The 25,117-nt window shown below is 42.7% G+C and overlaps 1 protein-coding gene across 1 annotated transcript; it reads right to left on the bottom strand.

Moving 5' to 3' along the window:
* Positions 1 to 5,697: 5,697 nt before the first annotated feature.
* On the bottom strand, positions 5,698 to 8,286 carry LOC140103599 (protein BTG1-like). Its single transcript, XM_072126742.1, has 3 exons — positions 8,128 to 8,286; positions 7,608 to 7,764; positions 5,698 to 6,911 (listed from the first exon to the last, which is right to left on the bottom strand). The coding sequence occupies exons 2-3, from the start codon at positions 7,723 to 7,725 to the stop codon at positions 6,568 to 6,570; spliced, it is 462 nt and encodes a 153-aa protein (XP_071982843.1). The 5' UTR covers positions 7,726 to 7,764; positions 8,128 to 8,286; the 3' UTR covers positions 5,698 to 6,567.
* Positions 8,287 to 25,117: the final 16,831 nt, after the last annotated feature.

Below are 25,117 nucleotides of genomic sequence, written 5' to 3'. Positions count from 1 at the left end.
TAACACAGTTAAAGAGGTTTTCCCACAAACTAAACTTGCTGGTGCAGTGCAGAGACCCCCAAAGATCATGAAAATGAAGGGTCCATCGGTCCACTCGTCACTCCGCCAGACTAATGGAGTAGAGGCCGTGAATGACCGTCAGCTCCATAGAGATTTAAAGGGGTTGTCCGAGTTTTGAAAAAAAACTATATGTGGCCTGGAGAGGGCTGCTTAAAACAATAAAGATGTACTTACCTTCCGGCATTCAGCGGCCATGTTTGTTTACATGGCGCCTGGAGCGGAGCGACAGCAGCGCTGGATCCCGGAGGGCACCGGAAGGTAAGTACATCTTTATTGTTTTAGGCAGCCCTCTCCCGGCCACATATATTTTTTTTTCAAAATTCGGACAACCCCTTTAAGGAGCAGAACAGACCCTTTGATTTCGCAATCTGTGGGGGTCTTAGCACTGAGACCCCCACTGATCTGCAAGTTAGGCCCTATCCTATGGTTAGGGCCTAACTTTAGTTTGGGGGAAAACCCCTTTAAAGTCCTTCCCTTTCCTGTTTTAGCATGCAAAAATGACACAATATATGGAGGGATTTCTCCAGCAATCTCAGCTGGTCTCTCTTCTGATCTGGATAATCCTGGCATCCCTGCTTGAAATATTTTGGAGCTTTTTTTAAAGCTAGGAAAAGGGCAGCTGTGAGCCCAAGCATTTGCCCGACTTGCTGTTTGCAATGCAATATAGGCCCTCAAGTCTGCCTTGATTCTGTGATTATTAAGGCTCATGCTACCCCTCCACCTACATATTATGATGGCTACTCTTATAGAATGCATGCAGCATTAATTGAAATTCTTAATTCAACATGAAAAAAATCTTTGCATAAAAATACATATCATATGCCTTAGGTCCCTCTAAGCCATTACATAAAGCCCTGCATTATTAGTGTGAATATGCATCCGAATAATGTAGGTAAGTTTGACCAACTCTCCGAAAGGGTGAATTATAATAAGTAGTAGTGAAAACTTTGGCAGCATAATGTTATTATATAATTATATAATATTCTTGTATCATCAGCCTGGGCATCTGGAAACATGTTCGCACATAATACAGCCTGTAACATAATCTCAACGCCAAGCTCTTATTCTAAGTTATAACTGGCAAGTTATAACATCCATTACATGTGAACGATTACATAAAATGCTGTAACATGCCAGAATTTTCAAAAGTAACTCTTATTCTTATTCCACCTGGAAGATCTTTCTTTAGTAAGCAATTTTGCATTCTTCTTATATACAGTATGTTATGTATCGTATTGTTGAGTACATTATTCCATTTACCACCAGTAAGACTAGAGACTAGAGTACGATGCAACTTCACGTTAGACTCTTCAGGTTATGGGCAAGTTCCTATGTACTCAGGCTCCAATCCATAATTGAGAGAGCCTGCACTTTGAACAAAGACAATAACCACAAACTCATAGTACAATGAACAGAAAAACTATGGGATGGAGGTTGTGACACTGATGGGTTGACGTTAAAGGATTAACATCTAAACCTATCATGATAAACCAGGGATACTTACCCATAGATCCAGGAACGGTGACTGTGGTCATCTTCTTTGTTATCATATTTGTTATCCATGGTCTCCTTCCTTAAACTTTTAAAAATAAAAATACATTTTAAAAATAAACTTTTAAAATAATGCAAATGAGCCAGAGGGCTCACCCCCTCTGATCTTTACAGACTGTTATACAATCTCAGCCTCTCCCTGCTCACTCAACACTGGGATTACAGCAGGAAGAGGTCACTGCTTGTTGTTTTGAAATAATCACCCTCCCCCCTGCTCCCTCAGCACCTCCTGCTCAGTGCACAAGGGGAGGCGAGACAGATCACAAAAAGGGTAGCCCTTCAGGCTAACAAAGATACAACTGAAATTCACAAAAATTGTGAAAGGGCGGTCAATCAAGACAATGCCCTAGAAAATGTGTCAAAAGAATCCTTTTCATATAGCATCTCCATCTTCAAAGGCCATTGAATTGTCTTTCTTATATAGATGGTTTTGCGGTTTCCTGCCGGCCGTGGAGAATGACTTCAGGGCCCTTAGGGAGAATCCGTTTTGCAGATTAAATAAAACCAGGACTTGAGGTATATTAGAGACTCTTATGCTGCTTACATGGCAACTCCCCTCCCCCAATGGTCTACCTTTGGTCCATTTCAACAGATATATAGCATAGTGTCAGCCTTATCACAATACCCTCACTGCATATTGATGGGGGAATGGAGTACAGATAATAGGGATATCTACCTGTGCAGCTCAGCCCGATGCTTTCAAAAGGGGTTGATGAATTGACAAGACATCACTGGCCTACAAGGGCTAGTCCGTACTGCCGCCCCTACTCCTCAGTCCCCTAGAACTCCTCTCTGGCGTAACCCGTGGTTGGTCAACTTTGTTTCTCTCCCTGGTTGGACTATGTGGGGGGGTGCAGGAATCAAATTTCTTGGTCAGCTCTTGTCTACAACCTCAGAATTCCTTTCCTACGCTGAATTAAGTGAGCGTTTTGACTTACCGGCAATAGCGTCTTTCCATTACCTTCAGCTACGCCATGCATTCCAAGCACAGTTTGGCTCTCTCAACTTATCAGTAGAGTTTACTTCCCTAGAAAAACTACTGAGTTCCCCGGAACTTTCTAGACCACTCACCCAATCTTACACCCTTCTTCAGTCCACGCGTAGAAGGCCCTTCGATAAGGCCCTTTTGCGTTGGAGGGAAGATATCCCAGACCTCTTAGATGAGGAATGGAAAGAAGTTGAATCATCCTTCTTTGAAAATATTGTAAGCGCTAGGGACTCTCTGGTCCAAACGAAGTTCCTCCATCGCATTTATTATACCCCTGAAAAACTATGTCGTATAGGCGTTATAGAGGAGGACACTTGTTTCCGATGTCAAGCTGCTAGTGGGTCCTTTCTACACTGTGTGTGGTCCTGCAGCAGGGTTCAGCCATTCTGGGCTGCAGTTATGGAATTTCTGCATACACACTTTGACATGCCCCGTGTCCTATCACCCAAAGTCTGCCTCCTGGGTATAATTAATGAATTAGTCCATGGGCATTATGATAAGATCTTCTGTAGATTTGCCCTTTATTATGCACGAAAGGTAGTCATAATGTCATGGAAAGATCCCGACATCCCCGCCTTAAAGCGTTGGATGCTACTGATAAATAAGTTTATACCCCACTATCGTACGGTATATCAACACAGAGGTTGTCCGCAAAAATTTGACCTGGTCTGGGGAAGGTGGTGTAACACCCCGCGTACTGCTGCGTAAGGGTACGGATTCTTGTTTCTAGCATCCTTAATCCCACCTGGTGTGTCAAGGGGGAAGGGGGAGGAAGTGTGTGAATGTAGTTGTTGTTGTTGTATGTGTGATGTGCGAGTGAGTTGGTAGCTTGGGCTGCGGTAACGCTTCATTTACATTATACTATACCTAACAGCAATGGCAATGTCAAATTATGTCTTATAAGGTCAAGACGCATCGTTACTGTCAAAATATTGTTGCCGCAATGTATGTATGACATTGTATTTCTGTACCAAGTTGTATTAATGTTGTTCCTACAAAAGTTCTAAAAAATTCCAAAAATAAACACTTTTAAAAAAAAAGACATCACTGGCCTGTGCAGTGTGAACTGTGCTCATAGTTTCACCACAACCACTTAATATTGCAGATATGTGGTTTTAAAAAATCTCTGCCCTCCTGTATCCTTTATTACGGCATTTTGTAATTTTTTCTGCTATAAAAACAATGCTTCATTCACTTCCATGGGTAAGTGATCGTGGTTTATCATAGATCCAGACACAGTGACTGTGGTAATCTTCTTATATTTTTTATTCATGGCCTCCTAAAATCAACTTTTAAAATTATCCTAATGAGATAGTAGCATCCTAGATGGTGTTACCAGAGCCCCTCTGTGCTGTAGGTTACACTGTGCAAGGAGAACTTCCCCCTCCTCCCAAGGTGTGCCGAGACATCCTTTACTGCCATGGAGCAGGCCTTTAGCAGCCCATGAAGCTACACTACGTTCATGTAACGCCCTTTAGGTGCGTTAGCATACAAATAAATTGATTTTAGAAGTAAGGAGGCCATGGATAACAAATATAAGATTACCATAGCGACGGTGCCTGGATCTATTAGTATGCGGCCCTGGTTTATCATGCTGGATTTTGATGATTTTCTTAAAGGAAATCTATGAATTGCTTAATTCTTCTGTATCTTCTCGTCAAAGGATACCTGACGATTATTTAAAATCCAGAATACCCCTTATTATATAGATGTTAAACCATACAAAATACTAACAGCAAATACGCCTCAGAATTTACATCTGTATTTTACATGAATATTCTGAAGCTTCTACACTCCACAACTTCTAAATAAACAGTCAAAACAAGAATCATAATTTATGGAAAAATGTGTCACTTGTGGCGTCCTATGTTCCAACTTTCTTTCCATCATATGAAAAAAAAAAGTTGCATTCCCATTTATGGACTATATTTTATAATTAATAGCAAATATGGCCCAAGTACACTATACCAATACAGATGTCTGAATTAGGGGTAAAAATGATCAATTTAGTAATAAAAGGAATGTAATAATTTTTCATTGAAATACTTCGTTACGTTAAAAACTAAAAAAGTGTCCATTAAGTTCAACCAAGGAAGAGATGTAAGGGAAAGAATTCTATGTTATATATAACCATTAATGTTATTTTGATACAAAAAGGTATATAGACCATTCTTGAAGCTCTCTGTTGTCTCCGCTCTGACCAGCGCCTGAGGCAGGCTATTCCACAGATTCACAGTTCTATGGTTGGTTCAATAAGATTTTCCAAAACGTCATTTAAGCTTTTGGGAAAACCAAAAACTCTACTACTGCTAGGATTAAAGGGGTTGTCAAGGATATGCATTCACTTCCTACACATTACAGCCGTTGTACTTGCATTCAAGTGAATGCAACACAAAGCTGTTATGACTAATTACATGTGCAAGTTAGAAACATGTGAACATAACTGAACTATTGAAATTTTTTTATTTGAAGAAATAAAGAAGGAGTTTTTGCGGTTTTATTCAATGCAGCACGGACGCCATGTGACTGACGTCTCTGGCATTGTTAGGCTGTAATGTGGAAGTAGTAATCTATGACTGCTAAAAGCAGATTTTCAGTGGAGGTTAAGGGTGTTGAACCCCCACCTATCTAAAATCGATCACCTAAGATAGGTAATCATTTTACAAGAAAATTGGAAAGCCCTATAAAATAAAATGTATTTCAGCACAAGAAATAATTTGCAACCTTTTCACAACTTTGCCTCAATGCAAGCATTGATACATTAGTCATGAAGCCCATTAATATTACCCATGGTTCAGAGAAAAATTGGTGCATGTAAAGTTCTGTTCTCCATCTTGCTATTTCTATTTATTACAGGCAAATAAGCAAAGCCCTCCTGGGACACGCTGCGGCTTTAGGATCATGTGGTGTAACTCCTCTGCCGACCTCATTACATGAGCAGAGCTGAGGCAGATAAATGTAAGTTACTACCCTAAAAGCACTGAAATAATATAGTGTATCCCTAGGCTTCGATGTCCTAGAGCTGTTTTTATTGGATTACACCATAAATATAATAAGGACTATGTTGCTTTACCTGGAAAGAACAAAAGAAACCAAAATAAAACAGATTTGTTTTTTTATTAAAAAGAGTCAAGGGTAATCCCAAAATATAAATTCTCTCTTGACTCAATATTTCATTTACAATGTACAATTCCACATGGGGAAGGAAAAAAAAGAACTAATAAGAGCTTTTTACACCAAATAGCATCTCTATGCTCAATGTCCGAGTGCTTTTACATGCGTATCAAGTGTATTTCATGTAGTTTTCAAAGTACAAAGCAAGGAATGGATAGTAGGTAAAGATAATTCATTAGGAATGTTTTATTCTGCTCCTTAATTTGTGCTCAAAAACTGCATAAGGCTGTGGCCATACAGGACAATTGCTGGGAAATGCATTTGCCATTAACTACGATGTAATGACTTACAGCTATATGGTGCATTTAAAAAAATCCCCAGCGCTAAGTGCCAAATAATGCTGCAAATTTTATTGCAAATTTCCACCTTTTGCAGCAGGGGTTTCTGCAGCGGAACATCTGCTGCAGAAAAATGGCCTGTGTGTCCCAGTCTTAGGCTGGAACAACAAGGGCCTAGTAGATCTGTATTATTCAGTCCGTTTAACAGCTATAAATCCTGTCCCAACCACAGGTCTAATAATCCGTACATACAGCAGCATAGATCCCTATGATGCTGCTAGTTTGCGTTGTTAGATCTGTGGTCGCGACTAGATTTAGGCAATAATATGAACTGTATTCTGGGTAAATCCAACTTTAAAAATTGGGTTAAAAATGGCACATGTGAAAGCACCCTGACACAAAGAAAGGAGAAGCCTGGCAGTACTACAATTGGAGTTCTATGTGCCGAGAATAGGACAGGTTAAAAGGGAAAACATACACAATTGTACAATGAAAGTGTTCTTTTTAACTGTATATTTAACTAGAAACTGTCATCATGGTGTAATTTTTGGAGGGGCTGTGTCGCCCCATCCGAAGTGCATCTTTGCAGCTAGAGTGGGATTCTAAAGGCTTGCCCACTGCTGGTGGTCCCTCATACAATACACAGATAGATCCATCTTCTCCAATACGATAGGAAACTTCAAATGGGTCGACCCACAGTGTCAGCTCACTGGGAAGAAGCTGGAACAGTCTCTGGTGGCTGAGGCCAATATGTCCAGCTGCACGACCTATCAAGGGGTCCATTTTGTGGTTAATTCTTAAACAACGATACCCTGATCCTCTGCATGGAATCTGAGGAAACCAGTGATGTTTATAATGGTCTGTCGAAGACAAAGAGGAGAAGTGGGAGTGGGGAGGTGGAGGAGGAGAAAAGTGAGGGGGTTGGAGTTGAAAGGGGGTGGGAGAAATGAAAAAAAAAAACAACATTAGCAACTATTCATTACAATAAAACTATTCAATCCTTGGTCACATTCTAAAATACTATTGTACAATATGCATTCACATCAATAAGATTCTTTCTAAATTAACCCCTGTGCACTAAATCATGGGTTTTGTGAATTGCTGTAGGCCCAGGGCAGTTGTTGCAATTGTTTTGGTTGCTATAAACTGCATTGTTTTGTGCAATTCATCAATCCGTTCCCATCTACATTCACCTATCAATTTAGTTTAACAATGAAGCAGTTTGATGACAAAGAAATAATAAAAAGTTTATATTGAAATTAGGTTAATAACATAAACAATTACATATTAATTAACATAAAATATACAATGAAACGGAGGCGTATTCATTGAACCACAAAACTTAGGTAACAACTGCAAAATAGTTTGTGTCTTACTGAAATATAGCAATGCATTATAGCAGAAAAAACACAAGTCAACTAAAGTGCCCTAAAACACAAAGGATTCACTGTGTTTTCCCCTATTATCACTAGGTTCCCCTTAATGCACCATCTACCACCAATCCCTACATGCAAAAAAACATAAAATATACCTTATGTTTCACAGTGGCTCCTTACCTTTCATGGATTCTTGTAAGGATTGGCAGAACTGTTGCAACTGATTCTCCTCAATAAGCCCGCTTTGTTTTAGCAGCTTGGTGATGAAAGCAGCAGCTGTTGAGATTTCAGTCTTCATTGTGCCCCTTTAGGTTCCTGGTCGATTAACACAAGGATCCTATGAAGACCATACAATAAGTTTATTCTATCCTAGGAATGTTGAGTAAACTGATCATGGGATTTTGGGTGAAAATATTGCAGATTCAATAACAAGGTCTTGTTTTGTAGCAAAGGATTCAGAGTCACTAAATCCCCACAGACCCTCGATTGCTTCCCAGTGGTCTGTTTAGGGTAGTAATGAGTGGGGTGAAAAGCACAACTGCCCCTAGTCTGGTCACAGCTGGATCCCCTGTTTTCCAGGAAGAGTAGAGGGCGGTCCTATACTCTTGATGATGTGTGGAAGTGGTCGGGTTACAAAGTGATTAAAATGTTTGTTCCTTTCCCTTCCCTCCCTGTAAGACCTGGACTTTAGGATTCTTGCCTTGTATTAGGAGACGTTTATGCAGCTTTTCTTCACGTTGAAGCTTTACCAAACCCGTCGGAACGACTAGAACAGCAGAGGAAGCTCATAGCATTCTTCACTGCACAGCCAAGGGTAAACAAGAGGGGGGAGGAGCCAGGGAGATTCCACCCATCTGTGACGTCACAATGGAATCGAATCAGCACGTCCGCACAGGTTTGCTACAATGTATAAATAAACAAACAGAACGTTCTGACACGTCACAGGCGAAGAATCTGCCTGGCAACAAGTGGGAGAAGGGGGGAGTCTGCTTAGCAACAGGTGAAAAGTAGGGGGCAACCAAGCAGCAACTTCCTCTGTAACTTGTACAACTAGGACCTAAACTAAAGCTGGGACACTGACACCAAGTAAATGTGTTTTGACCTGATACTTGAAGTGTCTAAAAAAAGTGAAGAATTCATTCATAACAATGCACCACTTAAGATGATCGTAGTGAGTGCATGACATTCAATGCTGCAGCTGGTATTAGAAATTAAAAAATAGAATATGTTCCTTCACTTATGTGAATGTATAGTTTCAAATGATAAAAAAATAAAACGTTTTACTGGGGCATATTTATCATTTCTCCAGTGTTTGAGAGTTTTCTATGAGATGTTTAGACATCTCAGTTTTCCATGTCAGATTCATCATAATCTTGACAACTGTGGCACAGGAGTTGTAAATATCTGCAGGGGACATACAATTTTTTTTAGATAAAGTTGCAAAGACCTAAACTTGCTGCAAAAAGAAATATGTGACAATTGTTAGCAACTGCAATAACTACAATTCCCCCCTGTGTCTCTGTTTTAAATACTTTTGTGAAGCAAGGTTACACATGGCGTTTGCGTTGCAATTCCAAATGCATTGCCCAGACTCCTGCTACGATCATTTATTGAAGAAAGATTGCGTTTTCATCACATATAGTAAACAACAAGTGTGAACGCGGCCTCAGAGGATGGGGGAGGAAAAAGATCCAAAACAATGCTAAGCTATAGGATAGGTATGAGGTTGGGAGGGCTGGTGGGCAGGGCCAGGTGGGGGCATATGCAGTGATGGCCCAAAAGGTACGGAAGCCATATTGGTCAATGGCAATTCATGTCCATTCAATGTATACTGAAATTGTGAAAAGTGGAGTTTTGCAAGAAGGGGCTGACATACTAGGGGGAAAGTGACAGTAGTGAGATTAGGTAGATAGATTGAAAGCCTAGTGCATAACACAGAAAGAACAAGATGGATAAAGCATGAAAGAATAAAAATACAATAAATCTAGGCTTATACAAAAAAGGCAACATTAAACAATAAAGGAAGGATACAATTCACTAGTGCATCTATCCATACATAATATACATGACATATAAACAAAATAAAAGAAAGAATGCAAATGTAAGTCATGTAAACAAATATTAAATACATGTCTGTACAGGAAAGAAAAACATATTTGACCTGGATTAAAGCAATATTAGCTTTAATCCAATTCTATCACATACTTAGGGCTAAAACTGTGCTTGGTCCATAATTCACAGACCATGTGGTGGTTCATGGACTGTATACTGTGTCTGGGACGGGACTCCAATCTTTATAGTTATACATGATGCATGGAGCTGCCACAAAACCTCTGAACAACATTCTTAATTATAATTAATAATTCCTTTATTTATATAACGCACACAGTTTATGCAGCGATGCACAGAGTTTGCCGATCCGTCCCTGTCCTCATGGGGCTCACAATCTAATCAATTTGCCATTGTGTTTTTGGAGTGTGGGAGGAAACAGGAGGACCTGGAGGAAACTCACGCAAACACGGAGAGAACATACAAATTCTTTGCAGATGTTGACCCTGGGACTTCAGCCCAGGTCCTCAGTGCTGCAAGACTGTAGTGTTAACCACTAAGCCACCGTGCTGCCCCTTTTATTATAATACATCGATGTTATTCAGTGGGAAAGCGGGGAATCCTTACATTATATTTAACTATGATGCTTGGAGTCTGGTCCCTGACACATTGGGGCAGATTTACTTACCAGTCCCTGCGCAATCCCCGAGGTGCCTTCCCCGGCGAGATTGCACAGCTGCTGCAATTCACTACCAGCGTGCGCCTAATATCCTGCATGTGTCGTTTCCCCGATCAGGTCCTTCGGAGTTCACCTTCTTCTTCCCCGTGCATCATCCGACGGCCCGCTCCGCGATTTCTGTTGCATGAAAGCGCCAAAATCCGGTCACGTGCGACACAATCCCCAGCGTGATCCCTGAAAAGTCAGGAAACCCGACAAAAATGCATCCATGTGACCCTTAGTAAATAAGCCCCATTGTTTGGTCCTTGAAATTCGTCAATGCACTCAACGTATAGTAACTTATAGTAAGATCTGGGAAATGGTGTGAATCACAAAAGAATATTTTTATATCAAAATTTTAATATTTTACTTTGTTGCTTACCCTGTGGTCTTTAATGCATTGGTAATGCCATGATTTTAAGTGGGGCCTGAGGCCGTGATCACATGAATTTGCATTTTGAAATGCATTGCAAATGGATTGTGGAAAACGCATCTGAAAGCAAATGTGTTTTGTAAATAGAAACATGTGTTTTGCCATTTAGAGGTCATGATAATGATAACAATACAAAACACATTTACAAAAAGGACATGCGAATTCAGATGCGGTTTTCTCCTTGTGTTTGCATTTCAAAATCTAGTGGGAAGTTGAGACAAATTGTATATGTCCTTTACCTTCTCTTGCACTATATTTATATACCAAGACCAATGGTATTTGCATTCTATAATTCATTATTGACCATGTTATTGCCATGGTATCCACTATGCAATCCATTTATTATTTGTTCAGTCACCTCTGTCCTATCTTTTCAGTCCTCCCCCCATGCTAGTCCATCACTACCTGCATGAAGTATCAACTCACTCTTTACCCCGTCATCCTCATAGACTGTAAGCTCTTGTGTCACCCCCGTCATCCTCATAGATTGTAAGCTCTTGTGTCACCCCCTCATCCTCATAGACTGTGAGCTCTTGTGTCACCCCTCATCCTCATAGACTGTAAGCTCTTGTGTCACCCCCTCATCCTCATAGACTGTAAGCTCTTGTGTCACCCCCTCATCCTCATAGACTGTAAGCTCCTGTGTCACCCCCTCATCCTCATAGACTGTAAGCTCTTGTGTCACCCCCTCATCCTCATAGACTGTAAGCTCTTGTGTCACCCCCTCATCCTCATAGACTGTAAGCTCTTGTGTCGCCCCCTCATCCTCATAGACTGTAAGCTCTTGTGTCACCCCCTCATCCTCATAGACTGTAAGCTCTTGTGTCGCCCCCTCATCCTCATAGACTGTAAGCTCTTGTGTTACCCCCTCATCCTCATAGACTGTAAGCTCTTGTGTTACCCCCTCACCCTCATAGACTGTAAGCTCTTGTGTCACCCCCTCATCCTCATAGACTGTAAGCTCTTGTATCACTCCCTCATCCTCATAGACTGTAAGCTCTTGTGTCACCCCCTCATCCTCATAGACTGTAAGCTCTTGTGTCACCCCCTCATCCTCAAAGACTGTAAGCTCTTGTGTCACCTCTCATCCTCATAGACTGTAAGCTCGTGTGTCTCCCCCTCAGCCTCATAGACTGTAAGCTCTTGTGTTACCCCCTCATCCTCATAGACTGTAAGCTCTTGTGTCACCCCGTCATCCTCATAGACTGTAAGCTCTTGTGTCGCCCCCTCATCCTCATAGACTGTAAGCTCTTGTGTCACCCCCTCATCCTCATAGACTGTAAGCTCTTGTGTCACCCCCTCATCCTCATAGACTGTAAGCTCTTGTGTCACCCCGTCATCCTCATAGACTGTAAGCTCTTGTGTCACCCCCTCATCCTCATAGACTGTAAGCTCTTGTGTCACCCCCTCATCCTCATAGACTGTAAGCTCTTGTGTCACCTCCTCATCCTCATAGACTGTAAGCTCTTGTGTCACCCTCTTCATCCTCATAGACTGTCAGCTCCTGTGTCACCCCCTGATCCTCATAGACTGTAAGCTCTTGTGTCACCCCCTCATCCTCATAGACTGTCAGCTCTTGTGTCACCCCCTCATCCTCATAGACTGTAAGCTCTTGTGTCGCCCCCTCATCCTCATAGACTGTAAGCTCTTGTGTTACCCCCTCATCCTCATAGACTGTAAGCTCTTGTGTCGCCCCCTCATCCTCATAGACTGTAAGCTCTTGTGTCACCCCCTCATCCTCATAGACTGTAAGCTCTTGTGTCACCCCCTCATCCTCATAGACTGTAAGCTCTTGTGTTACCCCCTCATCCTCATAGACTGTAAGCTCTTGTGTTACCCCCTCATCCTCATAGACTGTAAGCTCTTGTGTTACCCCCTCATCCTCATAGACTGTAAGCTCTTGTGTTACCCCCTCATCCTCATAGACTGTAAGCTCTTGTGTTACCCCCTCACCCTCATAGACTGTAAGCTCTTGTGTCACCCCCTCATCCTCATAGACTGTAAGCTCTTGTATCACTCCCTCATCCTCATAGACTGTAAGCTCTTGTGTCACCCCCTCATCCTCATAGACTGTAAGCTCTTGTGTCACCCCCTCATCCTCAAAGACTGTAAGCTCTTGTGTCACCTCTCATCCTCATAGACTGTAAGCTCCTGTGTCTCCCCCTCAGCCTCATAGACTGTAAGCTCTTGTGTTACCCCCTCATCCTCATAGACTGTAAGCTCTTGTGTCACCTGTCATCCTCATAGACTGTAAGCTCTTGTGTCGCCCCCTCATCCTCATAGACTGTAAGCTCTTGTGTCACCCCCTCATCCTCATAGACTGTAAGCTCTTGTGTCACCCCCTCATCCTCATAGACTGTAAGCTCTTGTGTCACCCCCTCATCCTCATAGACTGTAAGCTCTTGTGTCACCTCCTCATCCTCATAGACTGTAAGCTCTTGTGTCACCCTCTTCATCCTCATAGACTGTCAGCTCCTGTGTCACCCCCTGATCCTCATAGACTGTAAGCTCTTGTGTCACCCCCTCATCCTCATAGACTGTCAGCTCTTGTGTCACCCCCTCATCCTCATAGACTGTAAGCTCTTGTGTCGCCCCCTCATCCTCATAGACTGTAAGCTCTTGTGTTACCCCCTCATCCTCATAGACTGTAAGCTCTTGTGTCGCCCCCTCATCCTCATAGACTGTAAGCTCTTGTGTCACCCCCTCATCCTCATAGACTGTAAGCTCTTGTGTCACCCCCTCATCCTCATAGACTGTAAGCTCTTGTGTTACCCCCTCATCCTCATAGACTGTAAGCTCTTGTGAGCAGGGCCCTCACTCCTATTTTTCCATATGGCTGTTTGTACTCTGTAATGTAGTATTATATTTGTATATGTCCCTTATGATTTGTAAAGTGCTGTGGAATTTGATGGTGCTATAAGTAAGTAAAGATTATTATTATCGTTCCCCCTTTCCCCCTGGAATGCCAGTTTCTTCTTTGCCAAGCTGCAATTCTCCAAAATTAGGCTACTTGCACAGGAATTTAGTAAAAATTGTCTGTAAACAGATTTGTCACACATTCCATTAAAATAACACCTGTGGGCACTGATCCATTAAAAGATATAGGGGAACATTTACTAAGAACAGTGCAAATTGCAGTCTGCCTGTGTATAGTGCAGAAGGTGCCAGATTCAGGATCTGGGACTTTGCATGTTAAATCTGGTGCACGGTGCGACAGAGCACCAAAACGCCCCCTTCAGTTCAGAAATTGGTGTCACATGTAGAATAGTGCAGCCGCGCCACAAAACGGTCGCGTACGACACAAATGTGGTGCAGACACTTCTTAAATACCTGTGCGAGCAGTTTGTACTGAAAAAACGTACAAAGTCCGACAGAAAACTGGCGCACGGCCCTTAGTAAATGCACCCCATTGCCTTTATTGCAGCTGTGTGCCAGTCATTCTAAAAACGTATGATGGAACACTGACTCATTCATTTTAATGGATCCTGCTAATGTACGTGTATTTCACGGATCCATGTGGAGGCTGTAAAACATTCTGAACTGGTTCTATGCCGCCCTGTGTTTGTGTCTTGGGCCTTCCCATAGATGTCTATAAGAATATGAAAAAATAGGGTTGCTACACATCTGTGTGCCATTCTTTATTGCAGATTGGTTGCAAATTGACACTGTCATGTGACACTTTAAGAGATTGAGACAAGTTAGTGACATCATTGGCCAGCATTCCAAGAGGAAAACCCATGTTCGTGTGCAAGTAGCCTGACATGTATACTTTATTCCCTTTAGTATACAATGAATGGGCAGTGCTGGCCAGTTACCAATATGGCTGCCATCATCACTGAACATAATCCTCCTCCTCTGCCTTCCACCCAGCTTTCCCTGTATCCCCAGAGGATAATTTTTAGCTTATAAGACTATACACCACTATAGGATTATCTACTGAGCTTTACCAAAGCAGCAAATAACATATTAAAATAACATTAAAATTTAAAAAGCTTTGCACTGTAACTTCTATACCCATCTATCCCATTGTGTGAACATGAAATCTGGTGGATGTCGTGTGTTTTGCTTGCATCCGTGTATTGACTTGAAAAAGGTGCTGTGACCCCAAAAGATAGGACTGTAGACATCTATAAAATTCTCAGCAGTGTCTGAGGGAAGAACTGTTCTAGTTGCCCATGGAAACCAATCATAGGTCAGCTTTCATTTTCCCACAGCTGTGTTTATAAAATTACAGCTGATTGGTTCCCATGGGCAACTGGAACGGTTTTACCTCACACACTTCGGATAAATCATGCCAATTTAATCTGTAATGATTCTATGGTAATTTTGTTCTCTGTGTTAGTTACCTGGTGCCGTAAATGCAGGATTTGCTCCCATTGAAGTGAATGAGATCTCAACCTGCAGTTTATGTCAGGCCCAAACAGATGATGGGGCACATTTACTTACCCATCCCTGTGCGTTCCCGATGAGGATTCGGAGCTGCCACAATTCACTTACATTGTGCGCCCGATATCCTGAATGTGTCGCTTCCCCGCTGAGGTCACCTTCTTCTTCCCGGTGTATGTAAGTGCTTGTATTTGCGACACAATTTAAATGTTAAATCCTGTGCTTAGTCAGTATCAGTCGAATCGTCCAACGGCCTGCCCCCCCGATTTGTGTCGCATGAAAGCCGGTGCCAATGCTAAATCGGAAATTGTTGGAATATCCGACGATAGTGCGGTCTTTGGACCCTTAGTAAATGAGTCCCGATAAGTGCAACTGTGGGGAGACTGATCAGGACAGGTCATGTACTGGACAATACTTTAAGTTACTTTTATTTGTAAACCTCCTCATTGTATTGTTTGACAAAGTGGCCCAAGTACATGATAACTTGTGCAATCTGCCTTTGTGCAGTTTGCCTCACTCATGTGCACTTTGCGCCAGATAATCCAATAGTGTTGCACACTCTTAGTTAATCTGGTCTGTTTTCAGTATGTGACAGAGTTGCACCTTTTTTTCTTGGTGCACTTGCTTCCTGCTGTTGAGACAGAATTGTGGCACAGCGCAGTAATAAATGTGGCGCAAAGTAAGAAGACACCACCCCGCCCCTTTGGGTGCACAGTCTTGTAAAGTGTCAGACAAAATGAGTCCGCGACACAAAGTTGGCGCAGACACAATAATATATCTGGGCTTGTGAGTGACTATATATTTCACACAGAAAGACTTTAAAGGGACAGGTCAAATCGTCTTTAGTTCTTTACTCTTTGCCCGCTAAAAAAACTTGTATACTTACATTGGTCCAGAGCTCCCAGTGCCTGCGTCGTTACACAGTAGAGAAGGTGCAGTACAAACAAGCTTTACTGTGCATGTGCATACCTCTTAACCTTCCCGGATTTGGTGGGACAGTCCCAGTTTTTGAGCACTACACGGGCGACTGGATGATTGTCCCGGTGTGTCCCTCTCTCCCCCGGTTTGTCTCGTCCCAAGAGGAGGCTGCCTCCTCACATGTTCCTCACATGACTCCTTCAGACATATGAGGAGGTAGGTCTGCCCCTCGGCCACCCCCACCCTCTGCCTGAATTACATTCTGAGCCTGGGAGTGACTGCAGCGGGGGGACAAGGGAAGGTAAGAATTTTTTTTGTTTGATACCAACAGGGGGCCACAGGAAGAGGAGGATAGAGGACAGGAGGCCACAGGAAAAGGTTTGAGGACAGGAGGCTACAGGAGTAGGCTGAAGGACAGGAGGCTACAGGAAGAGGCTGGAGGACAGAAGGCCACAATATAATGGAGGAGGCTGGAGGGCAGGAGGTCACAATTTGATGGAAGAGGCTGGATGACAGGAGGCTACAGGAAGAGGATGGAGGACAGGAGAAGTCGGGGGACAGGAGGAGGCAAGGGGGCCATAGGAGGCTGGAGGACAGGAGGAGGCTGGAGGCCACAGAAGGAGGCAGGAGGGCAGGGGGCTACAGGAGGGGGCTTGGGGACAGAAGGCCACAGGAGGAGGTTTGAGGACAGGAGGAGGCTGGAGAACATTATGCAACAGGAAGAGACCAGAGGACATGAGGCATCAGGAGGAGCAGGATGGAGGACAGGAGGCCACAGTATGAGGTGGATGGAGGACAGGAGGCCACAGTATGAGGTGGATGGAGGACAGGAGGCCACAGTATGAGGTGGATGGAGGACAGGGGCCACAGTATGAGGTGGATGGAGGACAGGAGGCCACAGTAGGAGGATGATTGAGGCCAGGAAGAGGCTGGAGGCCAGTAGGCTACAGGTAGAGAAGAATGGAGGCCAGGAGGCCACAGTATTAGTAGGATGGAGGACAGGCACCACACCATGTTAGGAGGGGTGGGGTAGGAGTACATATAGTATTATAAGATTAAGCAGATAAATAAAAGTGGTAAACTAAATGTAAAGGGAGGATAAAATTAAAAAGGGTTTTTATATGTTGCTGAGCTGCATTAGGGGGTATTATATGGGTCCATAGGGGGGTTGGCCACAGGAAGGGGCATTATACAATGTGGGGGCCATTAAGGCCAATATTACACTACGCTTGTGGGAGGGACAATGGATGTGGTTTATAAAAAAGGGGGAGAGACTTTTTTTCCCCTTTTCTCTTGCCCAAAAGTTGGGAAATATCTAGTCGGTACAGCCGTTGCACAATAAAGCCTGGGTGTACTGCTCTGGCTTCATTGAATTACTTCAAACAAGGATCTATGGGTGGTTTTATGTCCAAAAACCTCTTAAGGGTATCTTATTTAGTGACAATATTTTTTTTTCTTCCGTAAAAGTTTATTAAATTGCATTATTATGTATTTTAGAGGTAATAATGGGGTTATATCTGGTCATGAACTGTAGCTGATCGATACCATAGTGACAACTGATCTACCCTGAGAATGAAAAAAGGACAACTCCCCTTTTCTTGAAATCTCCCATTGCAATAAGATCTTTACATCACTATGCAATACAGTAGGGCAGTGGTGGCGAACCTATGGCACGGGTGCCAGAGGTGGCACTCAGAGCCCTCTATATGGGCACCCTTGCCATTACCCCAGGGTAGAGTTCGCCAGACAGGACTCAAGGGCTCTTGCAGTCCCAGGCAGCCCAGGACCCCAGAAGGAAGCTACAATGATAATCCAAACTTCTTCTCCTTCTTTCTACTGTATTGGGGTCCTCAGGTACCTATACAATTTAAACCCGTGAAAGAGCAGGGAGTAATAAGTTCTTGCTTAAATTGTCGCATTGGCACGTTGCAAAAAATATGTAGGTGTTGGTTAAAGTTTGGGCACTCGGTGTCTAAAAGGTTTGCCATCACTGCAGTAGGGAGTTGGTCGGTCCTACTGAAATCATGTTCAGCCATTTCTTGTGGAGTGCCTATATCAGACATTCACAAGCGATTACAGACATGGGCAATAGCTGATATTCAGTAGATTTATTTTGCATGTTTATGAGGTTTGTATGACTAACATCCACTCTACTGTTCATGTGTCAGAGTCACGTGTACTTGTGCAGACATGGGATCCTTAATAGAGATGTATTCTTTATGTGATATTAATATCCACAGAACAGTGAGCAATATAGTGCACAGTATAGAAAATGAAGACAAAAGGCATATTTTATCTTCCCCATTACAGTATTTCAGTTGGATTTAGTATTTCAAGGACTCTTCACATAGCGAATTAGCTATAATTATTCTAAACAGCAATATATACTGACTACACAGCTTTCTTATAATGTGCTTTATAAAGAGCCCTAAATGAATAAACTGAATGAGAGTTTAACACCTACTCATAAGCCAATCCAAAGGGGCTTGTAAAGAATGAAAGCTCACATGCGGGAATCACAGACAAAACACAGCCAAGAAGAGATTACATTCTGCAGCTGTGACTCACATAAGGGCTGACCCTTCTATTCACCCCACACCATACTGAAATTACTCAATATATAATCACAACATTATTACAGAATATAAGACAGATTCAGGAAGAATGTGAGATTGTATATGTGAAGACTCCAGCATGTCACTTATGGTAAGTATAGTATGGTCCACCCAGAAATGAGACAGTATTAGAGAAATTTGCAAATATGTTTTCCACGATGGGATAAGGAAAACAATGGCGCATATTTATTAAAGTCCCAGCACCAGGTTTCTGTCTGACTTTGCATGTTCTTTTCAATGAAAACTGCTTGCACGTGGGTTTGCAACACAGTTGTGTTGCAGCTGTTGTATCTGACGCGATACAAAATTCTGCACAGAAAGGGGCGTTCTGGTGCACCGGGCGACACATTTATCATCATCGACAGAGTTGTAAGTTAAAGGTGCACAAAAATAAGTTGGTGTACTCTGGCACAGCAGTGCAGGGAGCCCTAGATTCATAAAGCCCGTGCAGCACAATTCATGAATCTAGCGCCCCCTGCACACTTCATAGGCAAACTGCACATAGTACACACTGCACTGTTTTTGATAAATGTGGCCATTGTGAAAGCACGACTTTCAGGAAGCCTTATGACATGATGAGGGGTTAAAGCCAAACCACTATATCTATTCTATAGAAACAAATGGAACAAATTCCAAACTGTAGACAGCGCTCTTTTGACGTGGTTGTGTCTCTTCAGTACAGCGTAGGAAACTGGTTTGGGTGAGTGAGAGGCTATTGGCTAGGGTGAGGATATTGAGTAGGTCTTGAAGGCAGATTTAATTGGTAAAATCTTTATAAGTCTCTTATTTCTTCCTGCCCATAGTATTAGGGAAAGAAAAGCACTTCCATAAGTAATTTCTAACGTGCATTTTTTGAAGGCCAGTGAGAGGTTTGAGAGCCAGTTATATTGTCCGGCGCAGCGCCTCATTCCTTGTGACCGGCCTCTCCTCACATGCTGCGGCTACTGAACGCTTAGGCTTTCAGATCAGAGCTCCATCTGAGCTCTCCTCATATTTCATACAACTTCTGATCCCCAGTACTTCTGGTTTGCGTTCCATCTGTGTTGCACCCCTCATTCTTGGAATGGAGTGCGTTTAGACCACATTTAAGTGCCGGACTGCAAACCTTTTTTACCTGAATACTCGAACAGAGATAGATCGAGCTATCTGGAGCTGACAAAGCACCTAATAGCGCAGGGTGAAACACGTTATCTTTTACCATTTTAACTTTAATAAAATAAACATTTTTTTGTACCAGCAAACCATCATTTTTTCAATGGCTAGGGGATTTTAGCAATAAAACAAGGCAGGCAACAGAGGAGCATAGTCAGGAATGGAACCAGGGTCACAACGGGAAATCACAATAACAGTGCAGCGCATGAGACAGAGCTTTCTCTAAGACACAAGGCACGAAGAGACGGCAGGATGTGCAGGGAGAGGCAGCTTTATATAGAGTTCTGGGAAATGGCCAGCACCAATTGATGGTGCACTGACCCTTAAAATTTTCTGACGCGCGAGCACCCTAGTAGACGGGGATGTTTTCGCACGTCCAGAAGACCCGGATCAGGAGCAGGGACTGGTAAGAAGCACGAGTGCCGCGCTAGCATGTTCAGAGGGGCACGGTTAAGCCCGCTACCCAAAATATGGGTAATGGGAGCACCCGTGACAGTGAAATCCCCTGGTCCCAGGAGGCTGAAGTTAGTCCATTGACTTTCTCCACCATCCGGGCCAGAAACAGGACCAAAAACCTGAAGTACTGAAGTGAGGTCAGTATGCATTCCTTCCCTTCCCCCCGGCCCCAGAAATCTGGAAAAACTCTTTAATAACATGTTCATTCTAATAAAAGGGTTGTCCTGCAATTTCAATTGATGATCTTTACTCAGGATAGACTTTTATTCTTGTGAGCAAACAACGGGATTAGCTCTTCTGGCCCAACAAAATACAGAACATAGAGCTATAGTTTCAATCCAATTGTGCTCAGTATTTTGCCAGGACCTAAACAGCTGAAAATAGATTATTTTAGAGATCATCCTAGGATAGGCCATCAACCACATGTCTGTACAACAGCTGTAGGTTTCATATATGTAGAATATGAGTGCATAGGCTGTATATGGGGGAAGCAGGTTTCACAATTGAGATGGTTGTAGGTTTCATATTCAAAGGAAATTCAAAATACTGAGACTGTTCTAGACTAGTAGCACCCAGACTATCATATTGTAAATTTACAAATTTCACTCTGGAGGTGCACAGACTCTGATTGTACGAATAACTTGAAAAAAAGTGCTGAGCTCCCTTATAAATAACCCATGTTTCCTCCTTCAGAGTTCACATACAGCCTTATAACAACACATCCTTTTAGGGAATGCCAGACATATGGTTTGCGGATGTAGGGCTCATTGAGACGTATATCAAAGAAGAGTGGAAAAGTTGTACTTTTCAGTGCCAACATCCCCCACTGTCACTAATGGCCTGCCTCATATTTGGAACATTTGTGAACATTAGTCTGAGTAACGTATTTTCTGCTATTGGTAAGGAAATCCTTGATGTTCTGTATCAAAGGGAATTCTGATACTTTCTCCTAAGCTACTCAGCAGTTTAACATAAGAAATTTCAATATGACCAATGATTATTCTATGAAATATTTATAATCCTTTGATCACAGAAGGTTGTGAAAATTTAATAAAATTTACATGCACAACCAGCTGCTTGGTTATTTTGCTGGTACAAGAAACATCACTTCTGGGAATCGGTCAGGGGCTCAGTCTTAGGGCTCATTCACATGCGGTATGCCCGCCGTGCTGGCATTCCTCCGTGTGCTGGAGGTGAGGAGGTGATCCCTCTTCCCTCCATAGGAAACAGTGGCGCACGGCCGCAAACTCGCAGAAAGATAGAGCATGTGTGGCACCGTACCACCGCCGGGCCGCCATTGCCGTCTTTAGGGACGTATATGCGGCCGCAAATTTGTGGCCGCACGTACGTACCCATGAACGCTGTGTGAATGAGCACTTAGGAAAAGTGGTTGAACCCCCACTGATCACCAAAGTTTCTACAAGGCTTAATGTAACCGGAACTTGTGCTTTTCTTGAGCCTCAAACAACGGATCCTTGGTCTGTTCTTGCGGATCATCAGTGTGCGATCCTTTACGGTATGCTACGAGAGCTTGTTTTTTGTAAAATGGGTAGCAGTTTTCATTAGTACAATTTGTGAGGGATTAAAAAAAAAACATTTTTTTATTGTGAAAAAAATATTATTGTAGTCTTTTTTTTAATACTTTTAAACTGGTATTGAAACTTGATATTATCTTGTCTTGGCTGTGTGTGTAGGAGTTAAACAACCCGCAGCCATGATCTGTACTGAAATTTGTAGAACTCCTAGTGAAGGTAACTGGATAATGTTACATTATAAGATTATATATTTTTTTCTTTCAGGTACTGTGTGTGCCTTCGATAGAGTATTTTTTATTTTACATTACATTTGTAATTTACTAGAGGGCACCTGGGATGCAAGTGGAAGATGGAACCATACGACATAGTAAAATGCGGCCTAAGGAGTCTTCTTACTTCCCGAAAACTTCTTTTAAGCAGGCTTTTATTACCAGTATACTGAAATAAAATTGTCAGACAAATTCAAGATTCTATGGACAGTTTCCCTTCTAATTTCTCATTCCATCATACTATTCCCGATTGTAAACCTAAGATAATTATTTCACTATGCAAATATGTCCATATTAATATCTGTACCCATTGTAATGGTTGTGCAACACCCCCCACTGGCCTGGAGGCAGCTGGGGCCCAGAATACCGGAGTGGCTGGCGAATGCGACCTAGGGCGCGCTGATGTCACAGTGCTTGGTATGGGGACCGGAGGGCTGGCCTACAGCCTGGCAGGTCTCTTGCAGGTGGTGTGTGAAGAAATATGAAGGGAGAGGCTGATGTACTGGTTCTCCCTGGGGCAACCCCTAAGTGTCTGTAAGATAGGTCATTGGGTAGCTCATTGGGTAATGGATGGGAAGCCCGTGGTGGTAGACAGCCATATACAGGGATCAGACGGAGGCAACATTGTGCAAATCAACTCACGGTTCTTTATTGAACAACAGGTAGCAGGCAACGGGCCTAAACGGTTAATGGGAGATTCTGGTACTGGAGTGCTTGTGGAGAGGGTCCTCACAAATAGTGCACCAGCCTGGTAGTAGATGCAGGCTGGGATGGAGCTGTGTCCAAGCTGTGGAAGCTGAAGCTCTGAATCTTAGACTCCTGACTCTGGTCCTGGGATTTGATAGTGTCAGTACTGATGGAGTACTGAACACTGAATCTCTTTTCACTCTGTCTCTGTAGACAGACCTTGTGGTAACGCATGCGCTCTCCAAGAGAGCTGGTGGTAAAAGAGCATGTGCTCAAAGCCCAGGCCTTGTGCTCCTCCCAGCCTAGGGGTTTTATCCTGGTCAGGTGGTAGCACCTCTCCAATCACACTCCAGATTATAATACAGCCAACTCATTGGTCAATAACTTACACCCACTTAACTATTGAATCTACAGCTGCTTATAACCTGAGACTTCCTTGCATTATCCCTTGGTGAGTTGATCAGACTCACTATATGGATCCTAACAGGTAGAGGGCCTTATTCGCAACAACTCCCTTACCTATACTTTGGCAGGGGTGTTGCAGTTGCTTATCAACTTCTGTATGCAATTTGAGCTCATCACCCTAATCCACAAACTCTCTTCTTAGCTGCCCATCTCCTCCCTCTCCTCAAGTTATTACTGGTGTCTTCCATCACTTTCTGACCACAGCAGCTTGCATTGCTATGCATACACTCTTGATGGTGCAGTGTAGTGGTTTTGCATATGTAGATACACAATGGACCTGTAGTTTGCTAAAGAACCTTCAATGAACATGAATTATTATTTTATTACATGGATACAAAAACAGAGCCAATGGTGCTCTACAACATCTACTGCTTTATTGGCACAGAATAAAATATGGAACATTAAAGGAGTCTACCTAAAGTAGTATCCCACCTAAGAGCTTACACACATCAAATGATTTGACATTCAGCCTACGCTGCTGCCACATAAACAAACAGTTTCCATTTGCTCAGACTTGTCTATATGTACGAGTATGTGAGGGCTCTGTGCTTTATGTACTGGAACAGCTTACATTTTTCTCTGCCACAAACCAGGTGCAGGAACCACGCAAGCAAGAAGAAGCAAACTTCCTCCCATTTATCTAGATATTAAAAATAGCTGCACACATGTCCTCTAATATCTGCAAGAGAGAGGGGGATCAAGAAGAGGACCTGTGTCCTTCAACGGTCAAATAATTATAGGTTTTTATCTAGGATGTGGTTGTTAAGTTGATTTTTTGTAGTAGTGCCCCATTTAGAGTGAAACTGAAGGGGATTCTTGTTACACCACACTACTTAACCAAAATTCCAAAATACTTGTATCTATAGACATAGTGATGGTGACTGATGGGAATTAGGAGCTTAGTCTTCTTTAAATATGCTGAATAGAGTTTTAGTTTCTCAAAAATTAGCAAGTTAGATGATTGATGCATTGGAGAAAAGACTTATTTGGGCAGATGTATCAGTTTTTTGCTTTGTTTTTTTCATGCGTTCTCTGAAGCTTGTGGCAACTAGTTTTCCTGCTTTGTGCTTAAATTTATCTATGGGGTATGTCTGGTGGCAGATGTTGATGTATGATTTATCACTGATTGGTGCAAAAAAAATGCACAAATCCACACCAGTCGTTGGAAACTGTTTTGAATAGGTTGTGCCAATTTCAGATATAGGTTGTGCAGATTTCAGAAATGTGTGCAAAAATTGGTACAAAAAAGCACAAATGGTAAGATTTTTTTTACATTATATAAAGCTGATAAAGGCTGTTTAAATTTATTTATCCCAACTTTTACCTAGACCACATATAAAAACAGACAAAAATATAATAAACATGTTATTCCTGCATCCAAATATGCCCGATCTACTAAAATCTAAAAATAATTACCTCGTACAATGAATGCGTTAACAGATAAAACATCCATATAACCCAAATTGCTGCTTTGATGCTATCTTGCCACGGATACAAATTTATATCAAAAGGCCGTTCAAATCCAAATATTGGGGCACATTACTAAGGGTCCGCGGACCACATTTCTGTTGGGGTTTCCCTACTATTTCCGTTTTGCCCCGCATTTAACGGGGGTTTTTGACGCGCGCGAACGGATTTTGGATCGCGCCGACTTTCATGCGACACAAATCGCAGGCGTGGCCGTCGGACAACCCGACTGATTCGGACGAAGCGCAGGATTTAAAATTCAAATTGTGTCGCAAGACATGCACTCACATACACCGGGAAGAAGAAGGTGAACTCCGGCGGACCTGAGCGGGGAAGCGACACACTAAGCACAATGTAAGTGAATCGCGGCAGCTGTGTGTTCTCGTCGGACAATGCACCTCGGGGGAACGCAAAGGGACAGGTAAGTAAATGTGCCCCATCATCTGTTTGGGCCTGACAAACGATCTTGTTGAATTGCGGCAGACTTCATTCTCATCAGACAACGCACCTCGGGGATCGCGCAGGGACCGGGTAAGTAAA

This window comes from Engystomops pustulosus, chromosome 10 (assembly GCF_040894005.1).
Source record: "Engystomops pustulosus chromosome 10, aEngPut4.maternal, whole genome shotgun sequence".
NCBI classification, from domain to species: domain Eukaryota; kingdom Metazoa; phylum Chordata; class Amphibia; order Anura; family Leptodactylidae; genus Engystomops; species Engystomops pustulosus.
Note: the sequence above shows the minus strand (reverse complement) of the source record. Positions and strands in the feature narration are given on the sequence as shown.